Source organism: Narcine bancroftii, chromosome 4 (genome assembly GCF_036971445.1).
Source record: "Narcine bancroftii isolate sNarBan1 chromosome 4, sNarBan1.hap1, whole genome shotgun sequence".
Taxonomy (NCBI): Eukaryota; Metazoa; Chordata; class Chondrichthyes; order Torpediniformes; family Narcinidae; genus Narcine; species Narcine bancroftii.
In genome coordinates this window covers 249,739,206-249,759,998 of record NC_091472.1, presented here as the reverse complement: position 1 = coordinate 249,759,998, position 20,793 = coordinate 249,739,206, and the positions used below count along the sequence as shown (strand labels likewise).

General features: G+C 40.5%; 1 protein-coding gene across 8 annotated transcripts in view; it reads left to right on the top strand.

Moving 5' to 3' along the window:
• Positions 1 to 20,793, top strand: part of LOC138761838 (inositol polyphosphate 1-phosphatase-like) — a 146,627-nt gene that overhangs the window by 90,729 nt on the left and 35,105 nt on the right. For 7 of the 8 annotated variants that reach the window (XM_069934671.1, XM_069934670.1, XM_069934667.1 and 4 more), the window contains 3 exons: positions 9,444 to 9,679; positions 14,995 to 15,055; positions 19,505 to 19,558. In XM_069934671.1, coding sequence (XP_069790772.1) covers positions 9,464 to 9,679; positions 14,995 to 15,055; positions 19,505 to 19,558 — 331 coding nt within the window. In that variant the 5' untranslated portion in view covers positions 9,444 to 9,463. The remainder of the gene's footprint in view (positions 1 to 9,443; positions 9,680 to 14,994; positions 15,056 to 19,504; positions 19,559 to 20,793) is intronic. The other variant, XM_069934674.1, reaches the window with a different exon arrangement.

Here is a 20,793-nt window from a genome sequence, read left to right as displayed (position 1 = left end):
ACGTGGCAGATGCTGTATAATGTGGATAAATGTGAGATTATCCACTTTGGAGGTAAGAACAGGAAAGAGGATTATTATTTAAATGGTATCTGTTTAGGAAAAGGGGAGATGCAGCGAGACTTGGGTGTTGCTGTGCATCAGTTGTTGAAAGTGGGCATGCAGGTGCTGCAGGCGGTGAAGAGGGCGAATGGTATGTTGGCGTTCATAGTGAGAGGATTTGAGTACAGTAATAGGGAGATCCTGCTGCAGCTGTACAGGGCCTTAGTACTGCGTGCAGTTTTGGTCGCCTTATTTGAGGAAGAATATCCTTGCCTTGGAAGAGGTGCAGAGAAGGTTCATTAGGCTGATACCGGGGATGGAGGGACTCGCATATGAAGAAAGGTTGGATAGACTAGGCTTGTATTCTCTGGAATTTAGAAGATTGAGGGGGGATCTTATAGAAACATAAAATTCTTAAGGGTTTAGACAGACTAGACGCAAGAAGGTTGTTTCCAATGCTGGGAAAAACCAGAACCAGGGGCCATAGTTTAAGGATAAGGGGGAATTTTTATAGGACTGAGATAAGGAAAAATTTCTTCCCTCAGAGAGTGGTAAATGTGTGGAATTCTTTGCCACAGGAAGTAGTTGAGGCCAGTTCCCTGTCAATATTTAAGCGTAGGTTAGATTTGGCCCTTAGGCCAAGGGAATTGGGAAGTATGGGGAGAAGGCAGGAACCGGGTACTGATCAGCCATGATCATAATGAATGGCAGTGTAGGCTTGAAGGGCCAAATGGCCTACTCCTACACCTATTTTCTATGTTTATATGTTTCTATTTGATGTTTGTTCCTTAATGAATTGTATATTAGTTTGAAAGTATTATTTTTGGCATATAGTATACTGCAAATGTAACAAAATCTTTGGAGAAAAAACAAGAATGCAATTTAACTAATCACTGATTTATTATTTCATTGCAGGACCTGAGTGAAGTAAATTGAGAGAGGCTATTTGAGGGTAGATCCACATCTGATGTGTGGGAGTCTTTTAACTAACTGATTAGAGTTCAGCACTAGCGTCTTCCTGCGAGGATGAATGTTCAAATTCAAAGGAGACGATGGCAAAGTTCAGAAACATTGGATTACATTTTCAATTTAGATTAAAAAGCAAGTTTATGTTATGAGAAATCAAAATAAGTCAAGGGACTTGAAATGTTCAAAGGAAGAAAGAAAAAACGTAAACAAGGAACCACTAGGCATTTCACATGTATAGTAGGAGCAAGATGCTAGGGTGTGTGCTGGAAAGCCCAGGGTGTTCCAGAATTGCAACAGGCAGGGCACGTGGTGGGCCAGGGAATGCAGTCATCTGCATGCAGGAATATGATCAGACAAAGTATTGTACAGAAAACGTGTTGCAACTTGTGTGGGGAATCAAACGTTCCCTACAGGGCTTCCTTGAATGGTGCCTGCACCTATATACAGACAATAAGAGGGGGAGCTGTCAATGTCGCCAGCCCAGCAACATCATCATCCCCTCAACCTAGACTGGAACTGAGATCCAGCAGAGGTGGAGCAAGGAGAATCCAACCACATCCACTCCATCCCCCAAACCCCATCTACGAGGTCTGAGGCCCCTCCCACAGAAGCAAATTTAATGGAGGAAGGAGTTGTGAGAAGTGGCAGACTATAAAGAAATGAAAGAAACTTCAAAAAGCACCAAGAAAGAAACTGGGGATCAACATCATAAACAAAGGGAATTGAAAGGTCACGTCACAGACACATGCCAGCAAACTCTCCTCATCAAAGGACGAAGCCAGCACAGGCATCGGATGGAGATAGAGGAAGCACAAGGATGAAGGGGACTGAAAGTAGGAAAACAAGCAATGGGAAAGCTTGTGCAAGGGAAGAATCACACTCACCACTCCAGGGCTCCAGGAATTGGAAGCAGTGTCAACTCCCCCCATCCCCAGGTCTGAGAGACCAGGAACAATGAAATGACTGAACAACCTCACTCTGGGAGAGGAAGGACACAGGTCAGCCAGGGGACAGATGCACAGGAGCACAAATAGATCTCTTCCCAGTGACACCATCAGCTTTCTCCCAGGAGACTCCACCTCTTGGGGGAAATCACCCTCTGTGCCTGAGCCCAAACACAGTGCTGCAGTTTACCAAACCTGTTGGCATGAGGGCTCAGGCTGATTGACAGTGGACAGAAAGTTTTACAAACTCTGGAGTCCATAATTACAATGAAGATTAAAATTACATCATTAAACATGCGCAGGGTGAAATGCACTACGCGATGTGTCAATGCCTTGCAGCATCTTGTTTGGGTCGAGGCAGATGTAACTTTCATGCAAGAGTGTGGACTGCTGCACCTCTGCAACTGTCAGAGATGGTTGCAATGGTGACCCCTTGAGTTGTGCATATGGTCACATCTCCGGCCTGAGTGTCCTGGTGCATGGTGGCTATTTTGAAGTTACCAAAATTAAGGAGGTGATTGCAGATTGTCTCCTCATGACTTACACCCATGTTTTTGTCCTGGTAGTCTCCTGAGCCATATCCTGGTACATCTGGAGATACATGATGGAACGGACCTGATGGGTAGATGTGTATAAATTACTAGACAATAGGGCCAAGAGCATACCTAACATGGCCCTCATCTTAATGACTGTCTTCATAATTAGTTGCATCAGGTTGTGTATGGAATCAAAGTACGAGGGCCAGAAGTGCTGAGGTTCTACCTGACCCAGTGTTGCAAAGGATCAACCTGGCCCCATTGCCACACAATGTCCGAGTCTGTTGCACATTGCCAGATTATCTATCCTTCATGGAAATTCTTTTCCCGACAAACATCTTTGACCACAAGGCAGTGGACAGTATGGAATGTCCTTCAGACACTGAGAAACTCATCTCGATGGACATTGTAGGGTAGTTCCCTGAGCAGTTTGTCCAGGTCATCTAGCAGAATACCTCATCACCAGAATTCATCAACAAACACCTGGACCTGGCCTGGCTGGCAGTGAAAGGAGCCCTCCTGGTCAAATCCTTCATGTACATCTGGAATATCACCCACAATACATATTGCCCTCAAGTCGATTGCGATAGGGGGACATTTGCCCACCTCTTTCCAGACTGTGGATTTGCTAAGAGTGTGTGGACAAGGTTGGAAAGATCCTTGTCATGGTTCACCCCCAGCAGCTGAATTATGGACTGTTCCTGCGGAAGCACGTAAAGATAGATATCCAGTACTTATAGAAGATCATCAACACAGTGAAAGGCGCTCTTTGGTTTTCCTAAGACTTCTTGGTCTTCCGGCACAGTGAGGGAATGCTACCGACTGAGACGTACAGGCTGCAGGAGCATGTGCTGATGGACGCACTGGGATCTGGTGTCAACTCAAAGGTTTTATAGTGAAGGAGCACAGTTGATGGTCTTTCCGCTACCAGGCATTAAGGGGCTGAGACCAGTGAGGAAGCCCCTCAAACAACTGAAAGGGGAGTAACCCCAGGGGGCCGCAATGGTGTCAAATGTATTATGTAAGTAGAATTAGTGGTTAATACTGTGAGAGCGCTTACATCCCTAACGTCGAAGTACTCGAGATGGCAGAGGTCGACAGCATCGAGTCCACGCTGCTGAAGATCCAGCTGCGCTGGATGGGTCACGTCTCCAGAATGGAGGACCATCGCCTTCCCAAGATCGTGTTATATGGCGAGCTCTCCACTGGCCACCGTGACAGAGGTGCACCAAAGAAAAGGTACAAGGACTGCCTAAAGAAATCTCTTGGTGCCTGCCACATTGACCACCGCCAGTGGGCTGATAACGCCTCAAACCGTGCATCTTGGTGCCTCACAGTTTGGCGGGCAGCAACCTCCTTTGAAGAAGACCGCAGAGCCCACCTCACTGACAAAAGGCAAAGGAGGAAAAACCCAACACCCAACCCCAACCAACCAATTTTCCCCTGCAACCGCTGCAATCGTGTCTGCCTGTCCCACATCGGACTTGTCAGCCACAAACGAGCCTGCAGCTGACGTGGACTTTTTACCCCCTCCATAAATCTTCGTCCGCGAAGCCAAGCCAAAGAAAGAGTAACAAAACTTAAATGTGAATGTGACACTAAGCATGTGGAAAAAGTTTGTGCAGTTTTCCTTTGTACTGTACAGTATATCATTTTTATTGTGAATAAAGTTTATTTTTTAAGAAATAAAATTGTGCATATGGATATTGGACAGAAATTGAGCATGGAGTCAGAGCTAGTAGGTGGGATCCTCAGTGAGTACTTTACATTAATATTCACGAAGGATATATCAATATTAAGAAGGAGAAGATGTGTGCATTGTGAAACATTAAATGTGGATCAGCCCCGAAAGCCTGATTGAATCCTTTTCAGAATACTGAGGAAGCCAAGGGAGGAGTTTACTGGGTCTTTATGGAGAGCTTTGTATCCTCTATGGCCACTGGCAAGATTCCAGAAAGACAAGAAAATAGCAAAATGCTGTCCTTTTTTGTTCAGAATGGCAACAGGAACAAATTTAGACATTATAGAAGAATGAGCCTTATGTCTGCGGTAGGGAAATGATTGAAGAAGATTCTTAGGGGCAGGATTTGCTTGCATTTGGAAAATCATGGACTTATTACGACAAGTAAGCAAAGTTTTGAGTGGGGTGGCCCTGTCTCACAAAGTTGATCAAGTTTTTTTTGAGGAAATAATACAGGTCGCTGGACTTGAGTAAAGTATTTGAAAGGTTTCTCATGGTATGTTGGGTCAGAAAACTGAGTCACAAGGTGAACTGGTAAGTTGGATACAAAATTGGTTTGGCCATAGGAGAGAGAAGGTAAGGGTGGAAGGGTATTTCTCCACTTGGACACAGGATCAATGCTGGGGCTTCCATTGTTTGTGATGTATCTGGATGAAATTTAAATTGTCTGTTTGTAAGTTTGTAGATGAGATGAAAATTGGTGGAGATGTGGATAGTGTTGAAGATTGTCAAAGGATAGAGCAAGATCTTGATATATTGCAACTTTGGGAAAAGAAATGGCAGGTGGAGTTTAATCTGAGCAAGTGTAAGGAAGTGAAATGCAAAAGGAAAGTGGCAGGACACTTATGAGCAAGTCCATAGCTCCCTGAAAGTGGCAACACAAGTAGACATTTTGGCAAAGAAGCCGTAAAGCGTGCTTGTGCTCATCAGTTTGGCATTGTGTATTAACGTTGGCAAATCATGCTGCAGTCTCATGATGTTTTGGTTTGCATACCTTTGGAGTACCGTGTGCAGTTCTGGTTGACATACCAAAGTAAGAATGTGGAGGCTTTGGAGAGGGTTTAGAAGAGGTCTACCAAGGTATTACCTGGATTGGAGTGCATTATCTATAAGGAGAGGTTGGACAAACTTAAATTGTTTTTCTGAAACACCGGAAGCTGAGGGGCAACCTGATAGAAGTATATGAAATTAAGGGAGGCATCAATGGGGTCAAAAGTTAAAAGTATTTTTCTAAAGGTGGAAAAGTCAACTACTAGAGTTAAAGTGAGAGGGAAAGATTTTTTACACAGAGATTAGAAGATACCTGGAATGAACCAGGGAGGTTGTAGAACCCAATGCAATAGCAACATTAAAGATAACTTTAAACAGACACTTAAACAGGTAGGGAATAGAGGGAAGACTAAACGCAGGCAGATCTGTTTGCTCAGAATGGCATCATGATCGGCACAGACAGGGTAGGCAGGAGAGGACCATGCCTGCACAGTACCATTCTACATTCATTTGTAATTGTAATTGTCCTTTTTGCTTTTTCATAAATACCAATCTAGATTTTCTGTGTGGTATGATTTCTTCCTTGTGTATTAGAGAGGAAATACAAACTCTGGAATGTGTCTCTTGGGTCAGCATGACAATTAAGTAATAATCAGATAGCTGCATTTTTTAGAAATATCACTATGGCATTAGTCTAGCAACTCAGGGAGATTGGATCTTAATTAGCTCAAAATGAAAAGTTTCAGGAATGCAGTATTTTTTAAATGAACAATGCAAACTTTAAAGCTGAAAGTCAAAAAAATTCTTTTGTGTCCATTCTGTTGAGTAACTCAATAACATTTACATTATTTTGAAGGGCTGCAGATATCTGTATGTTTTCCTTGATTTCACCAGAGGTTGTGATTACTTAACTAATTCAATGCAACATCCAATAATCAGGATGCTTCTTCAAACCTTGTTCATTGTGATTTTTCTTCAAGTATTTGCCTTAAAAATTGTTGGCATTTATATAACAGTAACTGTCATAAAATGGGAGACTTGTCATCAAGAACAGTAGCCTAGAGGAGCTGTGGCCAGCTTCCTGTTAATGTTTTCCTCTAGTGCTATTGCTGTGACAGCCTGTGGAGCCATGAAATCGGGGAGTCAGCCTTCAAATTTTGAAAGGGTCACTGAGATGGCAGCAAGGGGCTTCTCCTGCCTTCACAATGAAATTGCAGGCTGAATCCTCTACTGACTGTGCACACTCCAGTGTTTGCTGAAGCTTGATAAGGGGTGGGGGGGTGTGGTGTTGCAATAAGGATCCTTTGCCTTGTCAGCAAGATATCTTCAGTTTGACTCTCAACGCTAAATAACCTCATTGGATTGGACAGCCTTGAAATTTATTTTCATTTAGAGAGACAGCACAGTGACAGGTCCTTCCATCCCACACTGCCCAAATACACCCATGTAATGAATGAAACATACTTCATTTGTGAGGGGGTACATATTGGCCTACAGCTGGCATTTGGGGACAGGAAGTTTTCTTGATAAATGTTTCTGGTTACCTGACCTGGAAAACATATTGACAAAACAGTCAAGAAAGCATGCAAACACATAGTGTTTCAAATAGTCTTAAAAGACTAAGGAAATTGAGTGTGATGTTTATTTTATTACAATAAAGAAACTTGGGTTCTTCTCAAAACAACTAGATTTATTAACTAAGCAACCAGCACTAAAAACAGAACATACATATGCAGACCCATGGGAAGTCAATTCCTCCTCAGTATTTGACCATCCTCTGTTCTGACAGCATAAGATATTGAATTTACTTCTCCCAGAACAGTCTTTTTTTTTGTCCCAAGTGTTGGAATCTCTGGGCCTAAGCTTTTTGCTGACTTTTTTTTGAATACTTTATTTAAAATTTTAAAACCATGATACATAAAGTTAATAAGCAATTAATACAAAATGTATATTAGTAAGTATACATTGGCATATAACAGAAAAACCCCTCTATCCCCCCTTACTCAATAAGCCCTCCCTCTTTATATAACCCTTATACCACCCCTAAACTCCCCCCAACTACCCCTTCTAAGAGAAAAAAGAAAAAGAGAGAAAAAGAGAAGAAAGGAGATATAAACTATAATGACATAAATAAATACCGTGGATTGAGGCATTCCACCACACCAAGGCAGAAGTATTCAAAATTTTAAACCCATATAATCCAAATAAGGGCTCTAAACTTCCTGATTTTAAAAAATTATTATTTTGTAAATTATATGTTATTTTTTCCAATGGGATACAAGATCTCAATTCTGTATGCCATCGAAATAAATTCAAATCTATATCATTTTAAACTAATGCTAATCTCAAAAATGCTATTTGAAATTTATTTAATCTTAATTCCAAACAAATGTTTTTGATATTACTTAGCAAAAATATTGATGGATCCATTGGGAATTTAACTTTAAAAATATTTTGTAAAAGTTCCTTAAACCTCATCCAAAAAAGTTTCACCTTTTCACAGAGCCATGTTGAATGTAAAAATGTTCCTGTTTCTTTCTAAAACATAAATCTATAGAAAGTAAATTATGTCTCATTAATTTATCAGGAGTTAAATATAATTGATATATAATGAACTAATCTATATTTTACATTCACTATTTTTGTCATACTCTCTCTACACAAATTTCTCCAATTTTCCTGAGTAATTTATGTTCCTAAATCTTTTTTTTCCCCATTTTAACCTAGATTTTTGTAAATAAGGCTTAAACATTTTATTCTGTAATAATACATACATTTCTGATATAAAGTTTTTTTTCTACTATCCATAATTAAAATTAATAAAAACATCATCTGCAAATAAATTAATTTTAAATTCATCAGATTTCACTTTAATGCCTTTAATATTACTATTTTGTCTTATTAATTGAGCCAGAGGTTCAATAATCAATGCAAACAATGCTGATGACAAAGGGAAACCCTGTCTAGTAGACCTCTCCAATATAAACGGTGGTAATATCTGCCCTTTTGTCACAACTCTACCCATTGGCTTTTTATATATTCCCTTAATTAATCCAACTAATAAATATTGGTCCAAATTTAAATTTTTCCAAAACTTTAAATAAAAATCCCCATTCCACTCTATCAAATGCTTTTTCAGCATCTAATGATGAAGCCATTGGTAGATTTGATATCTCCAGCAAAATATTTATCAAACTAATTAACTTTGTAATATTATCAGCAGAATAATGGTCTTTACGTGCCTGTATTAATGTTAGAGATAACCTGTTAGTTTGCTCATGAAGAAAAATGGCGGCACTGCTGGATCTGCGATAACAGCCGCGCTGTGGACCCACAGAGAGCAAGGAGCTGAGAAACAGCGCTCTCAGCTCCCTGAGAAGCTGCAGAGAGTGGGGACCTGATAAATAGTGCTCTCGCGGGGTCCTATCACCCATTCTGACTGCCATCAGCTTTAAACAGTCTGTTAATGAGCTGACAGTGGTTTTATTTAAAAATTCTGTGACCATGGGATCTGCACCCAAGATGGCAGCATCTATGATTGGCAGCAGCCTCGAAGGGTTGCATACTCTGGGGAAGCAGAGGACTGGCACATTAGCACCAGAGCACAGGGAGAACATCCACTTCCCATTTGAGAATGCAGGCATTGTTTATGATACACCGTTCTTTTCTGAAGAAGTCTAGAATCTATAAGCTGTATTTTTAATTTTTAGCAAAGATTTGCAATAAGGGTACATCAAGAGAAACTATCAAATTTTAACAAAAAGTCAAGATTTATGATTTATTTCTTTAATACAGCCATTATAATTTTGGTTGCTGAGCAAGGCTCATTTTTGTATTTTAAAGTCTTCCTGCCACATTACAGATTTAAGGGCAATGCTTATTTCTACAGTGATGTGATACCCATAGTAACAGTACCCTCAGACCTATTAAGAACAAAATGCTTTGTGTTCATTGGCCACATGACATGTACAGGTACCATTTCAAAGGAAGTGTAAGTAATATTTTATAAATAAATGTGATAATTTATACCAAAGTATTCAATTGTAACTCAAGAAATGATCTAGCATTGCAAACATTTTCTTCAACCAATGGGACTATTACAAAATGGAAAAACTTGCTGAGCAACCAGTTTAGAGGAGCATAATTTGGCATAATAGGCAGGCGGTGTAGGCAAATTATGTTTTTGCTTGTGGCAATAGCCCTCTGTTTCACTTTTTCTTCTAGGCAATTCCCCATATTGATATATGGCTCTCAAGATGTCAGACGTTTTGACTGCATTGGTCCATGCTTCAGAAAAATCTGCAAACATTGCTCGTGCTTGCAAACAGGAGGAGGAGCTCTTTCAGCTTTTGGTGCAGGAAAAAAAAGGCAGCGAGAAAAACAAGAAATTTGTTAGCGATTTCAAAACACTGGCAGACGTATTGGTTCAAGAGGTAATCAAACATGACATGGGGAGAAAAGTGAGTACAGAGAAATAACAATAAAAGGAAATGTTTACGTTGCTTTCTCTCTGCCTGGAAACAATTAACTTGAATCTGATTTGTTGTGATGCAGTAGCTTTTCTGGAATGTAGAGCATGATTGCATACTAACTATTTGTATTTAGTGTTATATTAAACCATAAGATATAGGAGCAGAAGTAAGCCAGTCAGCCCATCGAGACCACTCCCCCATTCCATCATGAGCTGATCCATTATCCCACTCAGCCCTACTTCCATGCCTTCTTCCCACAACATTTGATACCCTGACTATTCAGATAGCTATCGATCTCTGCCTTAAATACATCCAACAACCCGGCCTCCACAGCCGCCTGTGGCAGCAAATTCCAGATGTTCACCACTTTAGCCAGAAATTCCTCCGCATCCCTGATTTAAATGGGCACCCTTCAATCTTGAAGTTGTGCCCTCTTGTCCTTGACTGGCCTACCATGGGAAAATAACTTTAGCGTATACTGCATGAGGACTTCCAAGCCCCTTTGCACTCCCAAATTTTGTATATACTCCTCATTGAAATAATAGACTGCCCTTTTATTCCTTCTTCGAAAGTGCGTGACCAAACACTTTCTAACATTGTATTTCATTTGCTACTTTATTCATTCTCCTCATCTAAATCTCTCTGCAGCCTCTCTGTTTCCTCCTCACTCTTTAAAAAAAAAACGTAAATATGTTGATGTTGTATTGGAAACCTCTGTGAAAAGAGAAACCAAGTTAACATTTGGTCTACCACCTGAAACAATAAATATGTTTCTTTCTACACCTATCGACTGACCTGCTGAGTGTTTCCTGCATTTCAGTTTCTAGCATCTACAGTTTTTTATATATTTTTTTATTGTTGCAGGATAAATGCATTGTAATAAGTCCACTCAATCCCTCAAAGCCATGATTGGCAGTGAATTGTCGGGATTTGATGGGATTAATCCTTTCTCATCACGTTTTAGACAAGAGGGATGGAACGTTCAAAATATTTGGAGTGTTTTCAGGCCGCTGTTGCATTTCATATCCTTTTCTGTCCCTCATTAAATCTGATGCCAATGGCAGAATTACATTTTGAAGACGTGGACAAGCAAGAGGAGTATTAAATGTGTGGGGCCACATTTCTTCTTTTGTCTTTGTCTCCTTCCCATCGAGGCTCTGGGCCTTTGTGTTATTTGCTGAATTTGACTGATTGCAGTTTAGCTGTGCACTAATGTCAAATCACAATTATAAGAAAAACAACTTGAAGCTCATGAGCTCCAAATTGTTAGAGCTGGCCTCCCACTTTAACAATGAGCTTTAAATGATGAAGGATAATTTTCTGAAAATACTCAGCAAGTTGGGCAGCAGCTGTAGGAATAGAAATGTAGATAAAATGCTAGACCAAATGTTAACTTGGACTTTTTTCTCCACGGATCCACAGCAGACATCAGCTTGGTCACCAGCTGTACCTGATATCACTCAACTTGTGAAAACTGAGCCTTTATAGCGTGCATCTCAGAATCATGTCTTCTGACTGGATTTGGTCAAAATTTAACAAAATAATGAGACTTTTAAAAATAAGCCAGGGCCACATCCACAATGGCAGAAGCAACTTGGCCTTGGTGAATTTCACTCTTGGCTGAGCTACCCGCATCAGTAAACAGAAGCCAGAAAATGGATTTCCAGGTGTTGGGATGAGCAATTAAAAGTAAGCGAGATATCCCAAATGAGGCAAACTTTGACATTAATCTGTGCTTTTGTGCTTCAGTGAAATGAAAAGAGAAAATTCACTCTATTTTAAGTGATTTTGGTAATATTTTATTTATCATTTTAAATATATTTAACAATCAACAATCATACCAAATACAAAACATCAAGGGAACTCCTTCCTCCACCCCCTCTCCTCTAGACATGTCCTATTAAACAGAGAAAGAATGAAGAAAAAGAAACACAAAAAAAAGCATCCCATTTTCTGTGCGAACGGAAGAACATATGGAGATATATTAATACCTGTTAAAATCTTTACAGAGGTCTACTGGCTAGCCAGTAGCGATTGTAATCCTGTATTTGTGCCATTGGGGTACATATATGCTCTAATAAGGCTGCCAGATTTTTAGGAAGGTGTATATCCCTTCCTGAGATTGTATGTGACCTTTTCAAGTGAGATGCAACTATTCATCTCTGAAGACCACCGATCCATGGGAGTTAGACTTCCATGTTACTGCTACACATTTCCCAACCACGCACAAGGCAATTTCTGTGAATTTACTGTGAGAATAGCTAGTGATCTACCAACCATGGTAAAGTTACCCAGAAAACAAAGCTGTGGATCTCCTGGGAAGGTGACTCCCGTGACCTGGTATGACCTCTGTCATACCAGAAGGACCTCACCTTCATGCAAAGCCAGGTAGAATGTAAAAAGGAGCCAATCTCTACACCACATCTAAAAATTATCTCTGATAATTCAGGTTTCTATGGTGTAATTTCTGTGGGGTAAGGTACAGTTGATAGAGATAATTATAATGGTCCAAACTATACCTGCCATTGACAGTAGCCAACAAACTTCCCTGACATAGATCTGACCAGTTGTTCATCAATTGTTCAGTCTATCTCATTCTAGATTTATGCAAAACTGGCTTTGGGCTCTCACTCATCAATAAAAAATACATTGTAGAAATAAACATATACATTTCCTTCATGGTGTAGTTTCTCCTTTTCAGTGGGTCTCGGTAGAGTATCATAACTGAAGTTTAAGTTTAAGTGAAACGCAAAAGTCTCCAGATGCTGAGATTGTAGTAAAAACACAGAAATGTTGGAGGAACTCAGCTGGTGTTGCAGCTTCTATACAAGGTAAAGTTATATTACCAATATATATCTTTACCTCCTATGGACCCTGCAAGACCAGCTGAGCTCCTACAGCATTTCTGTGTTTTTATTTTAAATTTAAGCACATTTATCGATTAAGTTTGTGTCAAGCATGTTTGTCAGCATTGAGGAAAAGCATCTTCCACAGCTCTGGGACAGCATCAATAACTGCAAGTTAAAAGTTAGCAGGAGCTGTAAAATTAGGTTCTTACACCCAGAAATTGGAGCTCAGCCTTTTTATTTGTGTGCAGTGATGATGCCCCAGCTTGTGATCAAAAAATAAAATCAGAAAAATAGGGAAAGTAACATGTGGTTAAAAAAAATTGTCGGGTGGTTTGTACTTGATTTGTATGTAAAACCTTAACATGCGTAGACCCTAATGGCAGAAGCTGCAGCTGGCTCATCATTTCCACAAGCAAGCACAGGAAGGTGGTCAAAACCTTGAACTAGTTCTCTCAATGGAGCAGCAATGGAGAGCAGGGCCACAGAATCATGGGGGAAGGAGGACCACTCAGTGTCCTTGCCTGTCACCTCCCAGCAACCCTTGCCCAATATGTGTTCTGCAGTGAGAGCTGTCTGCACTGTCAGAAATTGGAGCATTGGCCTCTGCCCCACATTACGCAGAAGGGCCACAAATTCTGAGACACCCAGCAATGCTGTTTGAAATAGGCTGAGCAATCAACCTGAGGCTGGCAGATGCAGAGAGCAATACTGGAGAACCTTAAGTTCACATCTATTTGTTAATATGCTGAGGGACTTCCTCCCTGGTGTTCAGTGACTGATAAATGTAGGTCTTCAGTTTTTGTTAATTGTCTTGAAAATAGACGGTGCACACAAAATGATGACATTGTGTGTGTATCTGATGCCGGGAAAATAGCAGGTATGTTACCTTCAATCTTAGCTGGGAGATTTGCATTTGTTGTTTATGCAAAACTGTTTAATTACAATGTATGGTAACCTATGACCAGGTCCTCCTTTGGAATGGCCATCCTACCCCAGGCCGATGATCATTGATGAACTGGTGAATGATGATCAGCACATGCCAACGTACACTAGAAAGCTTTAGTGTATTGTTTTCATATCAAAACCATCAACAAATGGGTCTAATTTTTAAGTGCCCTTCTGTGGTCCCATAATGTGTCTCAGAAATATACAGTATATACTGAACATTCTTAAAGTTGGCAATGAACATCTAATGACATTGAACACTCATGGAAAATCAGTCTTTGTACCTATGCAAGAGAATCAATCACAAAACGATTTGATTTCACAGGCTGTGCAATGTACTCAAAAATTATGTAATATATATCCAATGCCCACATTGACCCAGAATTTTTTCAGACATCATTCAACAAGCTACAAAACAGAGACTGATGAAATGCTATCTCAATTTTACCCTCCTCAGATGGTGTCTGTGTATTTGCAGCACACCGTGTTTGATTTTAGATTTCCAGCATCAGTCATGTTTAAAAAGGTCTGTGACTGTCTGCAAGTGCTAATAAGGTGGCTAACTTACATTTAAGAACCTTCTTAACAAAATCTATCTGTTTGAGGACCATGCAAATCTGAATAGGTTTTATGCAGCCTAATTAATGGCCATTGGCAAGAAGCAGGTTCAATGTTTCTTTTCCCATGGAGCTGTCTGAGGCACTCCTGCTCCTCCATATATTGCAATACCCCAGAGAGATGCTGCAACCATCGGTAAAATTGCTCTGATTTCTCTGTCATTGCTGAAGGTTGAATTTGTGGGTCAGGTTGGTTATTGGTAATTTTCTGGCTAACATGCAGTTAAAATCATGATGAAATATATTTTTATCCCAATCAAGTATTATTCCACAGAATAGAAGAGGTACCATTATTCAGCTCCCCAGTCTGATATGAATCTGCCTTAATCCCTTCAAGATCTGATTGCTATCACAGGCAAAATCTGAGATTAATCAGAAGCTTGTGCGGCACACAGAAGTGCTGGAGAAATTCAGCATGTAATGCAGCATCATTAGGCAGTCAAAGACTTGGGCCAAGCCATTCTTCATTTTCCTTTCTATGGATGCTGCAGGACTTGAAAAGTTTCTCCAGCAATTTTATGTACTGCACTAGACCCCAGCATCTTCAAACTGCTTATTTACCAACAATCAGAAACTTGTTCCTTTAAATATGCTTCCCAAGGTTAGAACAGGAATTTTGTCATATTCATCGAAAAATTAAGCTCAGAAACAGACTTTTGATTCACACCAAACAATCCATTAAATCCAATTTTATTGTCCCCATATTCTCATTGTTCTCCATTTTCACACTCTTAATAGATTAGAGGGTGATGCACAAAGTGTGATGAAAATAATTTAAATCAGGATCACAATATTTTTATACTTGGATTTGTTAATTTTTTTTTGTAAGTTCATAAAATTAATGTGCATACTGTATTGCCAAAGTAATCTTATTTACTAGTCATTTATTCAGTTTCCAGGATTGGAAGATCACATCTTTGGTGAAGAATCGAATGAATTCACTAACAGTTTGGGTAAATAAAATAAAAACATCAATCAGAATCTTTATTTTAAGAGCCTCTTAGCAAAATCTCTCAACTGTGAGCATCCTTACAGGTCGGTAACAGTATCTAGCTGTGGAAGGTTACTGCATTAACTTGTTGAATTTGCCTCTGCATTCTACAATTGATTTGGCCCTTATGTTTATCCATCAAGAGTTTTAAACCTCTAACCATTTTAAATTGCCAAATAAGTCCTTTAAAAGTGTAAATGATACAGCCCCTTGTTGATGGTGACAGAGAGACACCTAAATTGTAAATCAGTACAAGTGACGAGCCAATGACCCCAGATTCACATTTACTTTACCTCACCCTCAAGTCTCAATGTGGGTGCTATACTTGCACAATTAACTTTTTCCAGAAGGGGTGGCACAGTGGGGCAGTTAGTGGAGCAATAGCCTCACAGCAGCCAAAGACCTAGGTTCAACTCAGACCTTGGGTAACTGGTTTCTTAAATTTTTTTTAAATTTAAATTTAACATTTTTTTTTAAATTAGAAATGCAGTGCGGCAACAGGCCATTTCAGCCCATGAGTCCGTGCCGCCCAATTTACACCCAATTAATCTACACCATCAGTATGTTATGAACGGTGAGAGGAAACCAGAGCCCCAGGGAAAACCTACACAGACATGGGGAGAACATACAAATGTGGGATTTGAATCCCGGTTCTGATCGCTGGTGCTGTAAAAGTGTTCCGCTCACCGCTACGCCAACCGTTTCCTTCCAATAAGTTAATTACCCTCTTTAAATTGTCCCAAGTGTGTAGGTGAGTAGCAGAATCTGGGGTGGAGGAGGAATTAATGAGAATATAGGGAGACTACAACATAGCATTAATGAAGGATGAGTGCAAATGGGGGCTTGATGGTCAGTAAAGACTCGCGTTCAAGTTCAAATTTATGGTCAAGAGTACATACGTGACATCACCAACAACCCTGAGATTCATTTTCCTGAGGGCGTGCAGAATTTCTATTTATCACTAGTGTAAACTGTGCACAAGAAAAAAACATAAACAAAAGAGAGAAATGTAAACAAACTGACTGTGCAAATACAACATAAAACATTCAGTAATAAATAATGCGCAAAGTTAGAATCTTCAAATGAGTCTCTGATTGAGTCTGTTGTTTAGGAGTCTAATGTTGGAGGGGTAGCAACTGTTCCTGAACCTGGTGGAAAGAGTCTTGTGGCACCTATATCTCTCTCCTGATGTCAGTGGCGAGAACAAAACATGGCCTTTTGGTGGTGTAGATCCTTGATGATTGGTGCTGCACTCCAACAGCAGTGTTCTCGATGGTGGAGAGAGTTTTGTCTGTGATGTACTGGGCTGTTGTTGTGTTGAGAAGAGTATCAGGTTTGGTGGCTTCACAGAGAGATGAGACTGAACACAACTGTTACAATCACACGTAACTTATTAACACGGGAAGCAAACGGGAGAACCTTAAACTGTACACACATTCACCTCGGACATCAGTTAGACTCCAACAATGGTAAACCTATATTCGACCCTGCTTACACACTGCACACACTGTTTCACTTGAGTGATGACATAGACGTTTAACTCGGACATCAGTTGGACTCTGACAACAGTAAGCCTATATTCTACTCTGCTCACACACAATAAACACATCAGTTCTTGATCAACAGGGGTGCAGCTCTACTGCAAGTATTGATCTATCACAATACTATGGCTCAGCTTCAGTGCAGTGCTCATCTTAACTGTGACCCTTCCAGCGATGTCCACTGTAGCGACCTGGCATGGAACGGTGTGCGGGGCTTGGCCCACGAGCCAAACTGAAAGAATGTGCTCCTTGCTGGTGCTAAATACAGTTCTAATCTGTGGTGCTAGCCAGTGATGACCCTTGGTTATTCAAATTGGCCTACAGCGATGTGTGCACTAATTAATGGCCAGAGTCCAACCTTCACTGACAGGTGATGTGGCTTCCGAATAAGTTTCAGATTGGGAGGACATTCCAAATAGACAGGGAGGCCACGCTTTACCCACACACAACACTCCACCCCTCAGAAGCCACATCACTCTTGAATCACTCTGAATGCAAAGTATATGTATATGATATAACTACAAAAACAGGAAAGGGAAATAAAAGATCAAAAAGACATGTTTAAAAAAAAAACAATACCGATCAAGTGGATCAATATATACACAAGTCCCTTTGGTATGCTGGACAAGGTACATAATCAAATTCAATGATAGTTCCTCACCAGCCCCCACTCCCTCGCCAACCAAACAGGATCACTGTGTTAGCGATGGAGAAGGGTGCGGTCGGAGCCACTCCCCAGTGTGAGGTGGGTGGCTAGAAAAAGGAATTTGTTTGGTCACCGACTCACATCCTGGTTTCTCCGGCTTGCCTGACAAATGTTAGCACCCTTACTACCAGTATCTGCAAGCTGGCAGTACAAGGTCATCCACCATGTGCCAGAATCCTCTCTTGACTTGCGCATTCGTTGTGAGTGAGGAAACAGGTTTGGTAGATCTCAAAGGCAAGGTCTCTGGACACACAGTTTTGATAGGGAAGAATTTTATTTACAGAAGGGAAATGTGGGAAATGGTAACAGATGCAGCACATAGACACTAATTAAATGCCCCCAACCCTTTTAACAGTGCACATCTTACCAACAGTTTCTCCAGTGCCCTTCCACGTTTCTAGGCCTGGAGTAAAGTAGGGTGGTTTCAAGCTGGCAAAGAGGGAGAACAAAGAACATGTGGTACCTTTATAGTGCTGGAGGGTCAATCCCAGGACATTAGTAGAGTAATGGCTTGGAGCCAGGAGGCTTAATCCATTTACAACACCCAATGGCAAGCTGGAGAGTCTAGTTCAGGTAATTTACACGGGTTAATGACAGGGTGTGCACTAATGGGTGAGGCAGAACCAAACCTTGATTGGCAGCTGATGTGTCCTCTGACTAGGTAGGGGGCAGTGCTGTGTTGTGACAACCCACAGAGCCCAGATAGTTGTCACCGTGCTATCCTATAGTGAGGCAGTGGGCAGGCATACATTCAGGCTGTATCTGGGGCACCCCATTTTCCTGGGCTGTCATTGAACACCAGGATGCCATTCCTGCTCTTGTTCTCTTTAAATGGGTGACCCAAGTGCCTGTGTTGGATCCCTGTAACGATAGCCAGGAGGATTTGGGACTGAAAGTTAGGCAACTTAGTGTTTCTAAACAAAAGCTCCCAAAGCCTGCATCTCGTGAAGTATTTTTGTGTTGTCACTGTCAAATATATGAAACATAATATATACAACATTGCTTGCTACTGTTTGATCAATGACACTCTACTTATAAATTGTAACTTTGATCTCCCTGAGTGTGCTTAGAAAATAAAATATTAGAATAGATATCACAGCTCAGGGTGGCATTAAAAAAAGGTCTACTACAAAGGTTGCACTTGAAAGGTGCATAACAAAAGATGTGCTCCTGTTAAGATTAAATGTCCAGTGAAACTGTTGCCTGACTTGCTGAGAATTATTTGCATTATAAGTGACAACATTTCCTTGCTGATTAAAGGAGCTGGTGTGGTGACTGAAATCAGTGATGGGATTGCAGCAGTCTGTTTTGGTGACCATTTTGTACACCCTCACATCAAGAAGAGGAACACTCTGCTGTGGGGCAGGGGAGGGGGGGGGGAGAGGTTGGGAGTGCTCAAAAGATAGCCAGAGGCCACCTCCAGTGGGGGAGCACTAGAGGGGAGTCTGATCCTGGTTGGAGTGGGCAGCGCATGGAAAGCTCTACTTCTATGGGGCTTTCCCCTACAATGCTCTCTCCAGAGAGCACACGTCTCTGTGAGACACTGGCAGGGTGATGTCACCAAACTTCCCCATAGCCCTGAAAACTCAAGTGGGAGTTCTTCACTCTATGTACTTCAACCCCTCCAGCAAGGTAACAGCTTCCTGGACCGCCTTTCCGGTTGCCAGTCCCATGAGGGCAAGACCCTAGTGCAGCGGTGACTAAATACCAGTCACGTTCATGTTCCCTGGGAGGTAGTGCTTGTGTGCACCCCCATATATACCCTCAATCAGTGCCCGCTCCCTAACAATCTTGTCCTCATGACAATGGTATGCCACTGTGGCCAGCCTTGTCGACCCCATTCTGAGAGGGCAGGAAACCTGGCCCATTCCCACAGTGTGGTGCCATCTTCGACCCCTTTTTTGTAATTCTTTATTTATTGCACTATGAACCATATCAACCAATATAGTTACAGATGCATCTCTTTTAAAATTCACAATGACATTTTCTCTTTTTTCCCCATCCTTCCCTTCGCCCTTCTCATTCCCCTCCAAAAACAGTAAATATTCAACATATAAAATATAATAAAATAATATCTTTATACAAAAGGAATACAAACAAAAAAAAACATATCATCTACTTATTCACGTTAAATCTGATCGTGTTTATCTTCTTATCATTTTAGGTGGTGGTGGTCTGAGGCCTGCTCTTTCTGTCATGTTCCATATATGGTTCCCAGGTTTTTTCAAACATTGTAACTTTGTCTTTTAAATTATATGTGTTTATTTTTCAATAGGATACAGTTAAACTTGGTTATATATTCCATTAATGTTTATAGTCATATAGTCTAACGTGGCCATCTTATATCTTTATTTTCACTTCTTTTCTGCCTCTTCACCACCTCCATCCCTTTTTTCCATTACTGATTTTTTAAGTTTTCCTTTTTAATCTCAATATATGACAACACGCTTTTTTATTAAAAAAATTATTTTTCACACTATGAACCATATTAATCAAAATACACACAAACATTTCCCTCTTGAATATACACAGTGTAATTTTCTCCCCTTTTCCCCCTCCTTTCCCTCCCTCCTTCCCACCCCCCTCCAAACCCATTAAACATTCAACATGTACAATACAATAAACCCATTAAACAATGTCATCACACAATGAAAATAAACAAGAAAATTGTGTAATCTACTTTTATACACTGGGTCAGTTCATTTCGTCTTCTTCTCATTCTATCATTTTAGGGGGTGGACATCCATGGAAGGCCCTCTCTGTTGTGTTCCTTGTACGGTTCCCAAATTTGTTCAAATAATGTGACTTTATTTTTTAAATTATATGTTATTTTTTCCAATGGAATACATTTATTCATTTCCATGTACCATTGCTGTACTCTTAGGCTCTCTTCTGATTTCCAAGTAGACATTATACATTTTTTTTGCTACAGCTAAGGCTATCATAATAAATCTTTTTTGCGCTTCATCCAGTTTGAGGCCTAATTCTTTACTTCTTATATTACTTAGAAGAAAGATCTCTGGATTTTTTGGTATGTTGCGACAAAGCAATTAAGACATGAAATACCCCAACAATCCTCATAAGCAATAACCCTTTAACCCCAAATGAACCTCCCCTCCTTGGATTGCCCCTTGTCCCTTGACGGCAACCACAACTCCCCTTTCCATTTGGTTTGTGAACTTACTCGCAAGCGTCAACCGATTTCGGAGTGACCATTATTCTCCCAACCCCAGCCCCCCCCCGAGAATGCTATTTTCCTATACTTATAACAAAGCTCTCTTTTTTTCCCTTCTCTTATCCATCTTTAAATCTTTATATATACAGTATCTTTACTTTATATTTTTATATATTTGCTTGCCAGTCATCCTTCTTGTCACTCCTCCTCCTGTCTTCTCCTATCCTGAAAATGTTCAGCAAATTCTTGGGCTTTCTTTGGGTCCGAGAACAGTCTAT